This window comes from Triticum aestivum, chromosome 5A, assembly GCF_018294505.1.
Source record: "Triticum aestivum cultivar Chinese Spring chromosome 5A, IWGSC CS RefSeq v2.1, whole genome shotgun sequence".
Taxonomy (NCBI): Eukaryota; Viridiplantae; Streptophyta; class Magnoliopsida; order Poales; family Poaceae; genus Triticum; species Triticum aestivum.
The window spans coordinates 370,535,173-370,550,609 of record NC_057806.1 but is presented as its reverse complement, the minus strand read 5'-3'; the positions used below and the strand labels follow the sequence as shown (position 1 = coordinate 370,550,609).

The window sequence follows — 15,437 nt, the reverse complement described above, 5'->3', positions numbered from 1 at the left end:
GGAAGAAACAGATGTGAGGAAGAAGAGGGTTTAGATGCCACACAATCTTCGTCCAACGGCCCACAAATCGATTGACCCTAATTGAAAAAATCAGTTGAAAGTGTAGCCTCACCCAAACTGAAATCTATCGATTTACTCATAAACAAGATCGCCCCTGGAAGATCAGAAAACACCAGATAAACATACTACGCGCTCACTACCTGTCCTATTTTACATCATCATCATACAACTGATGCTACGCAAAAAATTATTGGCACGGAGCGACTGGGAAGTAGCTTCCGAGCCAAGCAAAACCATGTTTCCAAAAACGAGTCAGCAAGATTGCAAGTCTTGAGTCCATGACAAATTTTTTTTTTACTTCAAATGGCATCATTATTCCCCAACAGCCCTCTTTCGGGACTTGCGTGGTCGTTCAGAATTCACCACGCTATCTTCGCGGTTCGCAGTTGTGCAATCTTGTACCTTCTGCTCGCTCTTAGTATGATCCCTTGGTTTCCTTTTACCACTGGAAATTTCGAGCAGCACACATTTTATTACTCAAGCTTACTCAAGCTTTGAAAATTGCCGCACAGAACTACCGATTGAAATGGCAGTTTAAAAAATAGCACGGAAGCATGTGTTAGCAAACCAGACCTGCTAATTTCCGATGCGTATTCAGTATCATGTACTGATAGCCAACGCATGCATCCTGTGTGAGGTGGCATCAAAGATCCAGTTATGTGACAATTCATTTCCGTGTCCACCCTATAAATGAGTATCAGGCAAAGGCACGTGATTAGTTTATTTGACTCAAAATACAGTGTCACATGACTATTTGACTAAGAGTAGAGTAACATACAAGCTACAAATCGCTTAGTGAATGCTCATATAGTTCTCACATGCAGCTCAATATATTGTGGGGATGAGCTTCAGTCCGTTTCTAATACATTATTTGTTCTGAAGGAATCATAGTGCATGATTAAATAAGCTCAAAGCTAATGCTCCTTATATAGGAAAATACACAGGAGCTCCTGGGTGCTCCACACCCCTATAAAATATTACATGTAAAAAATACCAAAAAATTCAAAAAACCCTGAAATTTGGGGATATCAAACCTGGGTTCCCAATCTACTTCCGTGTGAAGTTTCATGAAAAAAATACCCGGAAAGGTATCCATGTCCGAACAAAAATCCATCCAAACATTTTTTTTCTATACATAGGAATTTTTTGCCTTTTTTGCCACGGATACATTTCCTGGTATTTTTCCACGAAATTTCACACGAAAGTAGATCGGACACCCAAGTTTGATATCGGTATACTGTCAGTTTTTTTTTCAAATTTCTCGGTATTTTTGAACTTAATGTTCACATAAGGGGTGGAGCGCCCAGGTGCTACAAATCCTCTTCCTCCTTATATAGCTCTAGTATCACCATGCTGGTATATAGTTTCATGCATTAAAGAAAGCCATCACCTTGTACACCATCAAACTCCTGATATGTTATTATGGAATGCTATTGTTGAAAGTTCAAAGCAAGGTGGGTTTAGGGGTACCCCCTCATCAGCACAGCAGAGAAAAAATATTAATACGCTACGGTACGCATGTACAACACCAACATACAGCAGTATAAGTAACATAAGCAAAGTAAAAGCTATACAAATATCTAAAATGTGTAGAGTTGCTGGCCAAATTGGAAATAAAACTCCGGGAAAGGCAATTTGAACCAGACAAAAGAGGAACTGGATGAGCCCATACCTTTTAACAGAAAACCGTATCATGCTTCCTTTTTTAATCACATGCCGCTTGTCCGACTGGCTTATAAATTTTCCTCCATGTCCTCTCTGTGAAAGCAATAAACTCTAACTTATTAAAGTGATTGGATGGTGTTTAAAACTACTATATCTACAGAGTTCTCAAGATTGGGAAGTTGTTAATCACATGTTGTCTTCACGAACCCATTCAAGTTGGAAGTATCAGCCATTTTTCTCTACGATGCAATAAATCAAGGCCTATTCCCACATTTTGGTGTTTACTTTCTTTAGAGACTTCCTAGTCACATGTACCTTTTGATAATGTGAACACCATCCGCTAACTTCTTTTTCTTGTAACAGTTGGCAAAATTGAGTAATGATGGCCGTAATATTTGTCAAAAACGTTCAGAACTGTACACAGTATACTTGCAAGTTCCAACTATTAAAGATCAACACGAAAAGAGATGAACTTTAAGCCATATGGTTTTATGCACAAGTAAATATGCATTAGCTCTGTTGAGTACAAGCGAATCTGAATGGCTATGCATTGCAATATAACAAACAATTCTTGCAAGGTTCAGTTTCCACATCCATGGGCATCAGCTCTGTTGAGTACAATTTATGAAGCATCCAAACAAGACAAATTAAATTGATAATCAATTACTGAGACTTGAAAAGAGAAGGTTTCATTTATGAAGTTCCATGAAACAAAACAAATATAAGATTCAACACATTATATTAGTATCAGAACAGCTAATTCCTTGATTATCAAGAAAGGTGGATCTTACTCTTTTGAATTTGAATGTCTCAGGGATATCATCTGACATAATGGCTGCTGAGAAAACCCCCAGGACAATGGCATGAATTGATTCCTTGCCAAGCATTTCAACTTTCCCTTCTGAAATTAAAAATAAACAAGCATAAGGCATGCATATTTCAAACTTCATCCGCAATATTTTTTTCAAGGGAAGTTTTTAACAATGCCACTACTCTCAGTTCAAACTGTAATCATACACATCATTGAATATATGTTCACATCTATATACATCATATAGATATGCACATTTTGTAAATGTTCATATTGTTTTCTATAAACTTGGCCAACCTTACAATGTTTGACTTAAGTCAAAGCTAATATGCGGAGTAAATAAAAACGGAGGGAGTATTTTCCTAACTCATATGCTACTCTTTCGGAGAAAAAAGATATGCTCCGAACTCCGAAGGCCACTTGGGAGCAGAAGCTCTAGGTGCTCACTTGAATTGCATCAGAGGCGGAAAGAGATGAGCAAGCAGGCAACACAAGGAAACTGATTCTGCAACGTGCATATCCAAATAAAACATCTTTTAAGCATGTTCTGAGCTGCAAAGGCAGCCAATCTGCACCAAAATAAGCACAAACGGGCAGCTAATGCAATGTAAATTTGACAAGCACAAGCAGGAATCTAGCAACAATAATGGATCCAAATTCTGAGAAGCACAAGTGCAAACACAGTCCATCAGATTATGCAGAATACAATCCATCCATTAGAATAACAGCTGTGACCGAGGGCAATTAGGGGGGGGGGGGGGGGGGATATGGCCAGCTCAGTAAAAATACTTTGAGCTGAGACTAGTGGCATTTTCAGAAATAGCACTGCAGTTATGACATGGTAACAATTGGAGCTGGGACTAGTGCCAGTGTCTATAAATTTCCCTTTCTCTCGATTAAACAAGAGATGACATACAAATTCAGCCATTGAAAAATGCACTGACGCGCTCTACTACAATTGAATGCGCACGATCTCATATAGCTGACGTGCAGATATGAGGTCGTCGAAAGAGCGATGTTGAGAAGAGTTATGTGTTCACCTACCTAGTATCATCTCTGGCTGGGGAGAAAACAGCAGCAGGTTCGCAGTCACCGGTACGCCAAAATATGGTACCAGACCATCCAGGATTTTGGCGTTGATAACCTTTTTCCCGTCTCCGTCAACTTTTCTGTCTTGGTCATCTTCGTTGTCACCTTCGAATTCAACTTCATGTGATAGCAACACGCCATCAAAGCGATCTTCATACCTGAACAGCAATGCCCATTATCCAAGTTGTTCACATGCTGTTTCCCCCGCAAATTTACACCTCTCTACCCAAACCGGCGCCCAAAGATGCACCGTTGCAACGCTATACTGGGGCACGCACGGGGCATCGCGATACCGAGAGAAGGAGCGGTGGGGAGGGTGACGTACGAGAATAGGAGGGTGCTGAGCTGGCGGGAGACGGCGCAGCGGACGTCGGCGGCGTTGGAGGGGTGCACGTACACCGTCAGCTCGGCCGTCGCCTCCCGGAGCGCCTCCATCGCAAGCGGCGGCGGCGGTCGGAGCTTCGGCTCGGGCCGTAGGTGGCCAAGCAAGACGTGGGCGCCGGTGATCTCAGGAGTCGGTAGCACCCGTGCGTTCGGCAGCGGGAGGGGGCGGCTCAGGGAGGAGGGAAGGGACTCCGGTGGCGGCCGGAGATGGGGGCAGGTGGCGGCGCCGGTCGGGAGTGAGGAACCCTAACGGGAGATGGTTGTGTCGTTCAGCCGGGGCGGGAGATGGTTTTTCTGGAGCGCTCCCGCGAAGCTGCTGCTGGGAGCCGGCCCAGAAAGGGCTGTTTGTTTGGGCTCCTGTTGGAGCAGCTGCTGGGAGCCCAAACAAAACTACTCTAGTCCTGCCTGTCAAAAAAAAAAGAACTTTGGCTAAAAAAAACTACTCTAGTCCAAGCTCTTGCTTTTTTTTTGAACTTGTGGCACACTTTATTCAACTCAAATAAGGGATACATCAGAAACAAGTTCAGCTAGAATAAACTGTGGAGGATCATTATCCCACGAGATTACAGAATTAGAATCGTAACAACATCTAGCTAACTTGTGTGCCACTTAAATTGCCCCTCTTGGACAATGAGCATAAGATACTGACCCAATTCTTTGAGCTAATATAAAGCAGTCACTCAAAATCGCCGAATAAGGACTCATAATGTCCACTTCCCCCTTGCATGCTAAGATAATTTCGAGGCAGTCTGATTCAAAAGTGATATTGGAACATCCAAGTTGGTCTGCAAGCATCATACCATTTTTTGCAATGACATCGCCTCGGTGGAAGGGGCATCGAGAAAGCTATGGCACTCGCTGACGATTGCAAGGGTGTGGTAGAAGATATTTAAGAAGGAACCGGTGGCCCTTATGGTGCTCAGGGAGACGGCAAGCCGGAAGATTGGTTTTGAGTATTGCCAAAAAAAATCGAGAACTTTGAGTCTTGCAATTATGTACACGAGTGCGAGAACTTCAATTTTGAAGCTCATAATCTTGCTAAGCATGCTAATATGTTAGGTCTAGGCTGCCATGTGTGGTTGGGTCACCCTCATGATCCAGTTCTTGTACTTATGAACATTACCATTACCTAATAAAGCTTGGTGTGATTTCTTACCGCAAAAAAGTTGGATCGCTCTCTCATTAGCTTATCACTCGCTAGCTATATAAAAAAAGACTGCTTGCTTGCTAGCACCTCTGGTTTAAGAACAAAAACATATTTATCTCTTATAGATTAAAAAGCATGTACTAAAATGTAAAAAAATGCTAATTTAAAAAATGTTCGTTCATTTTTAAAAATTTCATGAATTTGAAATATATTCATAAATTTAAAAGGAGTTCGTGCATTTGGAAAAGGTTCAAAAACTTTAAAAAATAATGATTTTGAAAAAAGGTTATGAGTTTTCAAAGAGTTCATAGATTTTTACAAAGATCATGAATTTAAAAAATATTCAATTTGAAATAATTTCTGAATTTTCAAGTTCATGGACTTTTAAAAAGTTCATAAATTTGGAAAATATTTAGTTCAGAAAGTTCACGGGTTTTAAAAAATCATGAATTTAAATAAAGTGAAAATTAAAAAGGAAAGGGAAATAAAGTGACAAAATGAAGAAAATGATTTTAAATTCATGAATAGTTTATTGAAATCTTAAACATTTTTTAATTTATGTATTTTTGGATTCAGGAACATTTTTAAATTCGTGATTTGTTTTCAAATTGGTTATTTTTTTAATATTTATGAACATATCAATTAAACTGCCTAAAAACACACAATTTAAGCTGAACGATGGCTTGCGCCGATACTTCGTCATGAGGGCCAGGGAAGTACCGGGCGAGCAATTTGTACCCATCAGATAGTTCGTGCGGCCCATTAGGCCGAGCAAGCTCTTATACGCGGTTCAATGATCAATCATTAGATCTTCTAAAAAAAAGTGATCAATCGTTAGAGTGAACGCCACCGGCATAGGCATCGTTCCTTCACTTGCTGTTCTTGTTGGTGTGAGCATAGATACATGTAGTTTTGTCTGCCATCTTGTGCCCTGCGATCTAGACGATAGTTTTTGCCCTAATTGAGATTTGTCGAGTGTTGATATACGCGAGTTGTCATTGGCTATAATTGTTCCCACTACATGAGTTCATAAAAGTTTTTGCGCCTTTGCCCTTCTCGAACCGATGAGAACATTCATGGAACGATCCTAGCCAAGAAGTTAACGTCTTCAGCAAGCTCTCTGCGATGTTTTGTCTACGAGGCTGGATCCAAGATCACAGTCTCATCGAGTAGGGCTCCACATATTTTCTCGCAATTGGTCACCATGGTCTCAATTTCTCCGGTTATTAGTTGGGCCCAGATGCTTCTTCGTTTTTTGAAACAGAGATAAAAGCTTTGTCTCATTTCTCATTGATTATACTCCCTCCGTTCCTAAATATAGGTCTTTCTAAAGATTTCAACAAGTGACTACATATGGAGTAAAATGAGTGAATATAAACTCTAAAATATGTCTACATATATTCGTATGTGGTAGTCTATTTGAAATCTCTAAAAAGACTTATATTTAGGAACGGAGGAAGTAATAATTAAGCAAAAGAGAATTGTTTAGTTAATTAACAAACAATACAAACAAAACCACATACACACAGTTGACCCAACATCACAAAGGAGAACACCTCGGTCGAAGGCAACAGACACCACCAAAGTGTTTGGATACTTCTTGCAAGTGTTCTTTTGACATCCACTGATGGGTGCCCTGCCCATACTTCTACATCACAAAGGAGAACACCTCGGTCGAAGGCAACAGACACCACCAAAGTGTTTGGATACTTCTTGCAAGTGTTCTTTTGACATCCACTGATGGGTGCCCTGCCCAGCGACTTGACTGGGAAGATCCAAAAGATATTTAAAGAGGCAAAAAACACTGCACGTGTGCATGCCAAACTATCCAAAAAAGAGAGCACCGTTCTTCAACCAAGCCATCAATGAGAATCTGTTTCAGAAGCAAAAAGAAAATAACAGCACTATCTGAGCAACGCAATATGCAAGTACACAAAGAATCAACGAATTTTGATTATGTAAAGGGCAATGCTTCTATCAGTTTATTCTTTCCATGGCTACACAAGGATAACAGAAACGAGAGGCCAAAGACAAAAACACCATATATACCACAAAGAATCAGGAATTCTTGATCAGCAGAAGGACTTCTTCCCGCCAACAAAAAAAAGAGCAGAAGGATACTTCTGCCTTTTACTTTGTATGATCATCAGGCCACCTCTCCCTCCTACTGGAAGATGTTTCCAGTGGTGAGCACAATTAGCTCCACTGGTCGGAAGATATGACTTGGTGTCGTGTTCATTTTCTGCGCTTCCTCCGCTTTCACTTCAACTTCTCAACTGCAGCAGCTGGCTTCTCAAGCTGTACTCCCTCATCTATGTAACGGGCAATTTTCAAGAAACCAGTTAGATATTTCCGTGGTAAAGATAGGATCGCACAAGAACATGATGTATATTCCGAGCAGAGTGCAAGTAAATTCATTTAAATTTGTACCTGCATATGGTGTGCTTGATTTAGTAGATTCCCACACTCTTCTATCAAGTCCCTTTCACTAGTGATTATTTGTGCAAGTTTGGAGGCCACACCATCAACTTCTTCAACCTATATGAGAAGAGCAAAATGAGATTGCATCAATATAACAAGAATAGCTCAAAATGATACTGCCTCCAATTCAAAATGCAACTCATTTAGAATTCGTACCAGTCAAGACATTTTACATTTGGCCATCTATAAAGGAAATTACTTGCGCGTCTAAAATTCCAGATTGATATAAGTAGACATTTATAATGCTGGGAAAACTTCTGGTGTTCCAGGTTTCAAACAGATATGACTGCGTTGGATATTTCTTACAAGTATACAGGTTTTAAAAACAAATGACACCAGCCTCCCTTGGTATTTCTTATAGAAAGGCAACGGCATGCTGGCATCATTGGACACTAGCACAGCTAGCCAACGAAGCGACTCACAGTTATCCCAACGAAGCGACTCACAGTTATCAAGTACATTAGCTTTGGGCGAATACATGTTCACTTTGGAGTATGGACATATCTTAGTGTGAACTTTCAATTGTCAATCAAATGAACATGGATTTGTATGCTTAGCATAATCGCAAATAAAGCTTCCTACTTGTGTTTAGAGTTAGCATTGAATTTGGATGGTGGTGAACTTCACAACCTCCATCCACCACAATATAGTTGTTTGATACTGAATATGTTCTCACATAGAAGATCAATATGCAGATTTTTTTTTTCAATCAGCTATAAGATATACTCCCTCCAATCCAAAATAAGTGTCGCAGTTTTGAGCCGGGGTTAATTCAAAACTGCGACACATTTAGTAAACACAATTTAAAAGAATCATTTCAAAAAAGTAACATATCTAGGCATGACAGCTATTTGATAGTTTTCTCACCTTTGGTAATAAATTTCGAACAAGAGGCGACGCCGGCTCCAGTAGTTGCGCAGCAGAGTTAAGAACTTCCGAGATTTCCTCATAGTTTGCCTGCAAGGAGTAGTCTTAGAACATAATATTTTATCTGCATCATGAACATATTTTGGTGCCATCTATGCCTGGAATGTGACATTAAAGCAAAATCTTACCCTAACACCCCCAATTATAGGCAGCCTTAGTGAGGCGTTATGCAGCGCAGATGTTGCCCCTGTCAAGCAGCTGGAATAATCCTCCTCAACATCACTCCATCGATCCAAATACGGCACCTGACATTTTTGCAAATGAACAAATTAATTTTTGATAGAGCATATGTTCTCACATACTAGAAGATAAATACACACTTGATATTCTCTATTTCCCACTATGTATGCTGATTATTATTTTTATTTTGAACAACAAATTTACACATAAATCATCCTAAGTGTGCCGATGCTAGTGCACACACGTAATATCCATTGGGCACATATTGAATGTAGTTGTAGGTTAAAATTTCAGTACTCCATTGGGAGTAGAATTGACAACATATGATTTAGTGTCATACTTCAGTTGGTTCGTAGTAGGACAAACTGAGATCAAAACAGTTAAGGTGGTGATGCTGAGTCATGTCCCTTCTATGGTTTCATCTCATGCGAGTGAGGAAATGAATTCGTTCATGTGACACACACAATTTAAACATTTTGATAGCTCAACTTGGATAGCGAGAGATTTATCTAAAATAGCCTATACGACACTTCATACACAGAAAGCAAAATGTGCCAAATTTTTTGTTACCTGACCACCAAAAATTGAGCACAATCTCTGATCCCTCTTGATCTTCTCAGCCTCTGCCCTCTTATCAGCGACTGATTCTCGTAGCCCAGCAATTCTCTCAGCCAGTCCGAACAGGGAGTTCTTCACACGCAACAAAATGAAAACAATAACAACATCAGCATCTCAGTTCAAATTGTGGAGATCAAACTACATCCTCTGTCACGGTAAAAAGGCCTCACCTCCGCCGCAGCAGCCTTGGCCCTGGCCGCCTCTGCCCCCCGGGCGTTCAGAAACCTGTACTGAACGTAGCGGTTGTCCAGCAGCCGCAGCTGGTGCACGTCCTCCTGCTTCCCGGCAACCTTTCTCCCCCCAATGACCGCCGCCTTCTTCATCTCCGCTAGTTTCGTCCCATGTGGATGCGGTGGCCTTGGCGCCGCCATCACCTTCGCCGCCGGAGCCGGGCAGCTCGAGAGAGCCGAATTAAGCGATCGGTGGCACAGCGGGATGGCCGCCCCGCGCGTGGACCCGCCCGACTCAGGAACCGACGACCGGAGCTCCGACGACAGGCGCCCGCCGCGGCAGGACGCCGGGCCGAGCAGCGGCGGGCTCTCGCAGGGCGCGGCGGGCACCAGGATCCCATCAGGCTCGGAGCAGTCGGTCAGGGTGGAGGAGGTGTCCGTGGAGCTGCAGGACGCGGCGTCGTCCGCGGAGGAGGGGCAGGATGAGGCGCGCGCGGGCGTGGGGGGGAGTGGGTAGCCCCTGCGCCCCGTGGACGGGGCCGGCCCGCTGGACGCGCGGGGCAGGAGCCTGGGGGGCGGGGCGCCGGCGGCGGAGGAGGAGACGGAGGCCCGCGGGTTGGCGCCGATTTCGCCGAACAGCTTCTGCACGGCTCGCCTGCGGGTGGAGGGCGGGACGAGCGGGGGCTGGTTCTCGTTGGCGAAGGGCGTGGCGACGCGCGTGTGGGCGCGCGGCGACGGAGTGGGCGAGGATGCGCGCGACGAGGAGGTGGAGAGGCGCGGGGAGGACGAGGCGGAGGAGGAGAGGGCGGCGGGGGTGGGGGTGGAGAGGTATCTGGAGCTGACCTCCCGCGCGCGGCGGCGCGGGCGGGGCGCGGCGGTGTGGAGCGGCGGCGGGGGCGGGGGCAGGTCGGCGGCTGCCGCCGGGTGCGGCGACGCGGAGGCGGCGGCCATGGGGGGCGGGGATCGGATTCGATCGTAGCGGAGGCGGAGGGGGAGGGGGAGTAAATAGCCGTTGAGGCGTAATGAGATGGATTTTCAGGGTGGGAGGGGATGAGAGGAGCGTAACGGCTAGTTCGGGGAAGGGGGGCGGGTCTGGGTTTAATACGGCCGGCGTGGAAGGGCGTTTAACGGTAGGCACGCAAGGCGGAGGAGGAGGTGGGTTTGTTTCCACTGGGAGGTGGGCCCACAGAGGTTTTTGTCTCTGTATGTTACGATGATCGCCGATGGATGAATCGTGAATGGATGATGGCGGTGTCGAGGGAGAAACAAGGCCGGCAGATCAACATCATTCCACCACTCCACATTATCTCTCGTGTGGATAAGTTCCCAATGATTCAGCTCTTCAAACTTTCCTTTTGGAAGAATTCAACCCTGAAACTTAGAGCATTTCCAACAGCAGTCTTAAAATAGGGTTGCCCAACTTCGACCCAAAAACGAGCTCCAACAACATCCTGAAACATATACACTTGTGGTCTCATTTTAGAGGTGCCTAAAATATCTGGGCCGAATGACGCATACTTGGATCACGAAGCCGGCTGCCCAAACGCAAAAACGGGTGCGACTTGTGTGCCGCGCGCAGTGAAACCTCCAGAGAATACCCTCATGCGCGCGTGAAACCCTAGACACCACTCACCCACGCGTCTTGATCCACCACCCCCCCCCCCCCCTCCCCCGCGCGCCGCCGCCTCTCTCAGCCTCTCTTCACGCCGCCGAATCCGGCAGCCCATGCCCCCGATGCCACCAAATTTAGCCACTGTCAAACGTCGTCGTCGTCGTCGATCCAACCCCCCCCCCCCCCTCTCTCTCCGCCCGCCAGTGTCGCTGTTTCCGCGGCCAATGTATGTCATCGTGTCGCCGACCGAGGAACTCCACCGGCTTCCACGACGTTCGTCTGCATGACTCCAGCTGTTTCTTGGTTGGGTTCACGCACGACAGCGATAGTACTAGCTCGGCACGTATGACGAGCCGGACGTCGCCACCCGCACTTTCAAGTAGGCGTGTTGGCGACTAGGCCGGCCAAAGCGGGTTTTGAACTTCCCGGAGATGGGGACTCGGACTGATGTGGAATTCATCATCTCGAGATCAAGATGGTGACCGTCACGGAAAAGGAAACAAGAGGAAGTTCGCGGGGGGGGGGGGGGGGGGGGGGGGACAAATGGTAAAACATGTGGACTTGAGGGGGGGCCCATAAGCACACATCGCTCTGCCACTACACCCTACCTTTGTTTGAATGTTTTCTCTCATGCGTGAGTTGAGTGATTACAGAGGATTTGTCTTCCATGTAGATTTGAGCGAACCTGTCTATGTCTCACGCCTTTATTATAACTTTATTTGGAAAGGGAAATGGGAGTTTAATGTAGGGAGTTTTGAGATTAGACTTGGGATGAGCGAAAGTACATTTCTACACCCAGGAGCAAATGCTCCTGGTGTGAACAGTAACATCAAAAAAATAGAAAAAATATTCAAAAAATTCTGAATTTTTTTTGTGACATACTTTCACAAATGTTTGTTGCGCATGCAAGAATTTTATTACGAAATCACATTTGTGGAAGGCATGCCGAAAAACAAAATCAGAGCTCCAAAATGCTTTTGTAAGTAATATTTTCAGAGCATCGATTTTGTTTTTTTTACCATACCTTCCACCAATGTGATTTTGCGACGAAATTTTGCGTGAACAACAAACATTTATGAAAGTATTTCACAAAAAAAATTCAGAATTTTTTGAATTATATTTAAATTTATTTGATGTTACTGTTCACACCAGGAGCATTTGCTCCTGGGTGTAGAAACTCAACATCCTGGGATAAGTCATTTTATTCCCAATCCCTTGTTTGGCACATAATGAAAATTATGTGTGGGAGTTTGAGGAGAAAATATATTCCAGCATTTGGTTTGTGAGAATTGACAAGGGAATTTAAGTAAGTTACGATGAAGGGTTAAGATTGACTCACTAAAACAATTCCCTTCCAACTCTGATGTGACGGCGGTCCGATCTTTCGATGAGAGTGGGGATAACTATCGATTTGGTGGATTTTGACCTTGACGATCCGGCTATACCGTACCCGACGGTACGCTTCGACAATCGCTAAACCAATCTCCGATGATTATTGATCTTGCCGTAGGCACGATCAACCTGAACAACGAGGTTCGAGTTCCTGCAAGCAACCGAAGAACAGGCAAGAACAAAGGTGAATTGCAACTGAAATTGCGGATGAAAAATTAAGCACATGAACTAGATCAAAATTTGGGGTTCCACTGTGGATCTGACAAGGCGATAGTCCTACACGTCTCGTAGATGCGAATTGTAGCGAAAGCTAGACAATACAATAAAACCCGAGTCTAAACCTAGATGAACGCTAACTATTTATTAAGTCCGTACGGCCGCCGCCTAGGAGCTGCGCGTTGACGTGTCCAACACCGCTACGATTTGAAGGAAAAAATAGTCATCATCAGGCTGGCCCACATGTAGATAGAATATTGTATGGTTTCCTTCCTTATTTGATGAGGTGGGCTTGTGTGTACCTGGCTTCCTCCTTCTCTCCTTTTGCATGTACGTAGCATGGAGCATAGATGGTTTGATTGGTTCTTGCATGCAATAGTGCTCCTGCTGGTGTAGTCAACGTGTAACATTTTCCATCTCCTGGCTTTATATTACTTTCTCTCGTCAGATCTTCAACACCTTCGTTTCTGAGTACAAGTAAATCGGAACATGAGCATAATATCATATTCTCGTCAGCTAAATCATATGTATAAATGAGCGATAGTACCTGGCCATTTATTTGTCTCATACGGGCTCTAGTCATAGGTCCCGACGGAATTGATGAAGGAATCGTGGCGGGTTTAACGGCAGAAGAGATGTCCTCATCATCCCCCCCCCCCCTTTCTTGAATCGAAGTCGTCCTCGACAGTATCTCATCGTCCTCATCCAAATAAGGCTTTAAATCTGCAACGTTAAAGGTGGGACTAACCCGAAATTCTGCAGGCAAATCAAGCTTATATGCATTCTCGTTAATTTTTTCAAGCACTTTAAAAGGTCCATCTGCACGAGGCATTAACTTTGACTTTCTTAAATCAGGGAAGCGGTCTTTTCGCAAATGTAACCATACTAAATCACCTGGTTCAAACACAATACTTTTCCTACCCTGACTACCAGCAAGTTTATACTTGGCATTCATGCGTTCAATATTTTTCTTAGTCATCTCATGCATTTTCAATACTATCTCAGCACGTTCTTTAGCATCAAGGTTTACCTTCTCCGAAGATGGAATAGGTAATAAATCAATAGGCGCACGAGGTTTAAATCCATAAACAATCTCAAAAGGGCATAACTTTGTGGTAGAATGAACTGAACGATTATAAGCAAACTCTACATGAGGTAAACATTCTTCCCACATTTTTAAGTTCTTTTTCAAAACAGCCCTAAGCATAGTAGACAATGTTCGATTAACCACTTCAGTTTGACCATCTGTTTGAGAATGACATGTAGTACTAAATAAAAGCTTAGTCCCCAATTGTGTCCACAACACCCTCCAAAAGTGGCTAAGAAATTTTGTGTCACGGTCTGAAACAATTGTATTTGGCACCCCATGTAAATGAACTACTTCTTTAAAGAACAAATCAGCAATGTGAGTAGCTGTTGGGGAACGTTGCAGAAAACAAAAGTTTTCCTACGGTTTCACCAAGATCCATCTATAAGTTCATCTAGCAACGAGTGATCGGATTGCATCTACATACCTTTGTAGATCACGCGCGGAAGCATTCAAAGAATGGGGATGAGGAAGTCATACTCGACGTGATCCAAATCACCGGAGATCCTAGCGCCGAACGGACGGCACCTCCGCGTTCAACACACGTACGGTCAGCGTGACGTCTCCTCCTTCTTAATCCAGCAAGAGGGAAGGAGAGGTCGAGGAAGATGGCTCCAGCAGCAGCACGACGGCGTGATGGTGGTGGAGCAGCAGTACTCCGGCAGGGCTTCGCCAAACTCGTGACGGAGGAGGAGATGTGTTGGGGAGGGGAGGGGCTGCGCCTTGGATGTGCTCTGCAGCCCTCCCCTCACCCCTTTATTTATAGGGGAAGGGGGAAGGGGGCCAGCCCCCTCTAGATGAGATCTAGAGGGGGGGCGGCGGCCAAGGGGAGGGGGGCTTGCCCCCCAAGCAAGGGGGCGCCCCCCCCCTTAGGGTTTCCCCCAACCCTAGGCGCATGGGCCCTAGGGGGAGTGGCGCCCCAGCCCACTTTGGGCTGCATCCCTTCCTCATACAGCCCATAAGGCCCTTCGGGAGAGGTGGCCCCTCCCGGTGGACCCCCGGAACCCCTCCGGTGGCCCCGGTACAATACCGATATGCCCCCGAACCTTTCCGGTGACCGTATGACAACTTCCCATATATAATTCTTTACCTCCGGATTATTCCGGAACTCCTCGTGACATCCAAGATCTCATCCGGGACTCCGAACAGCTTTCGGATTACTGCATACTCATATCTATACAACCCTAGCGTCACCGAACCTTAAGTGTGTAGACCCTACGGGTTCGGGAGACAAGCAGACATGACCGAGACGACTCTCTGGTCAATAACCAACAGCGGGATCTGGATACCCATGTTGGCTCCCACATGCTCCTCGATGATCTCATCGGATGAACCACGATGTCGAGGACCTAATCAATCCCGTACTCAATTCCCTTTGTCAATCGGTACGTTGCTTGCCCGAGACTCGATCGTCGGTATCCCAATACCTTGTTCAGTCTCGTTACCGGCAAGTCACTTTACTCGTACCGTAATGCATGATCCCGTGATCAACCACTTGATCGCATTGAGCTCATTATGATGATGCATTACCGAGTGGGCCCAGAGATACCTCTCTGTCATACGGAGTGACAAATCCCAGTCTCGATTCGTGCCAACCC

General features: G+C 44.9%; 2 protein-coding genes across 3 annotated transcripts; both read right to left on the bottom strand.

Annotated features, from left to right (window-relative positions):
- Nucleotides 1-115: 115 nt before the first annotated feature.
- On the bottom strand, nt 116-4,296 carry LOC123103431 (uncharacterized). Its single transcript, XM_044525019.1, has 6 exons — nt 3,951-4,296; nt 3,581-3,783; nt 2,517-2,626; nt 1,733-1,818; nt 634-744; nt 116-505 (listed from the first exon to the last, which is right to left on the bottom strand). Exons 1-6 carry the CDS (start codon nt 4,058-4,060, stop codon nt 373-375), a joined length of 753 nt encoding a protein of 250 aa, XP_044380954.1. The 5' UTR covers nt 4,061-4,296; the 3' UTR covers nt 116-372.
- Nucleotides 4,297-6,660: 2,364 nt separating this feature from the next.
- On the bottom strand, nt 6,661-10,511 carry LOC123103429 (protein ENDOSPERM DEFECTIVE 1). 2 transcript variants are annotated; one of them, XR_006449832.1, is made up of 7 exons: nt 9,533-10,511; nt 9,315-9,434; nt 8,693-8,809; nt 8,505-8,594; nt 7,587-7,694; nt 7,206-7,468; nt 6,661-7,029 (listed from the first exon to the last, which is right to left on the bottom strand). XR_006449832.1 is itself a non-coding variant. In XM_044525018.1 (6 exons), the coding sequence occupies exons 1-6, from the start codon at nt 10,481-10,483 to the stop codon at nt 7,421-7,423; spliced, it is 1,434 nt and encodes a 477-aa protein (XP_044380953.1). In that variant the 5' UTR covers nt 10,484-10,511; the 3' UTR covers nt 7,086-7,420. The 2 variants fall into 2 exon arrangements, 1 of the variants encoding a protein (XP_044380953.1); XM_044525018.1 differs by lacking the exon at nt 6,661-7,029 and having other exon boundaries at nt 7,086-7,468.
- Nucleotides 10,512-15,437: the final 4,926 nt, after the last annotated feature.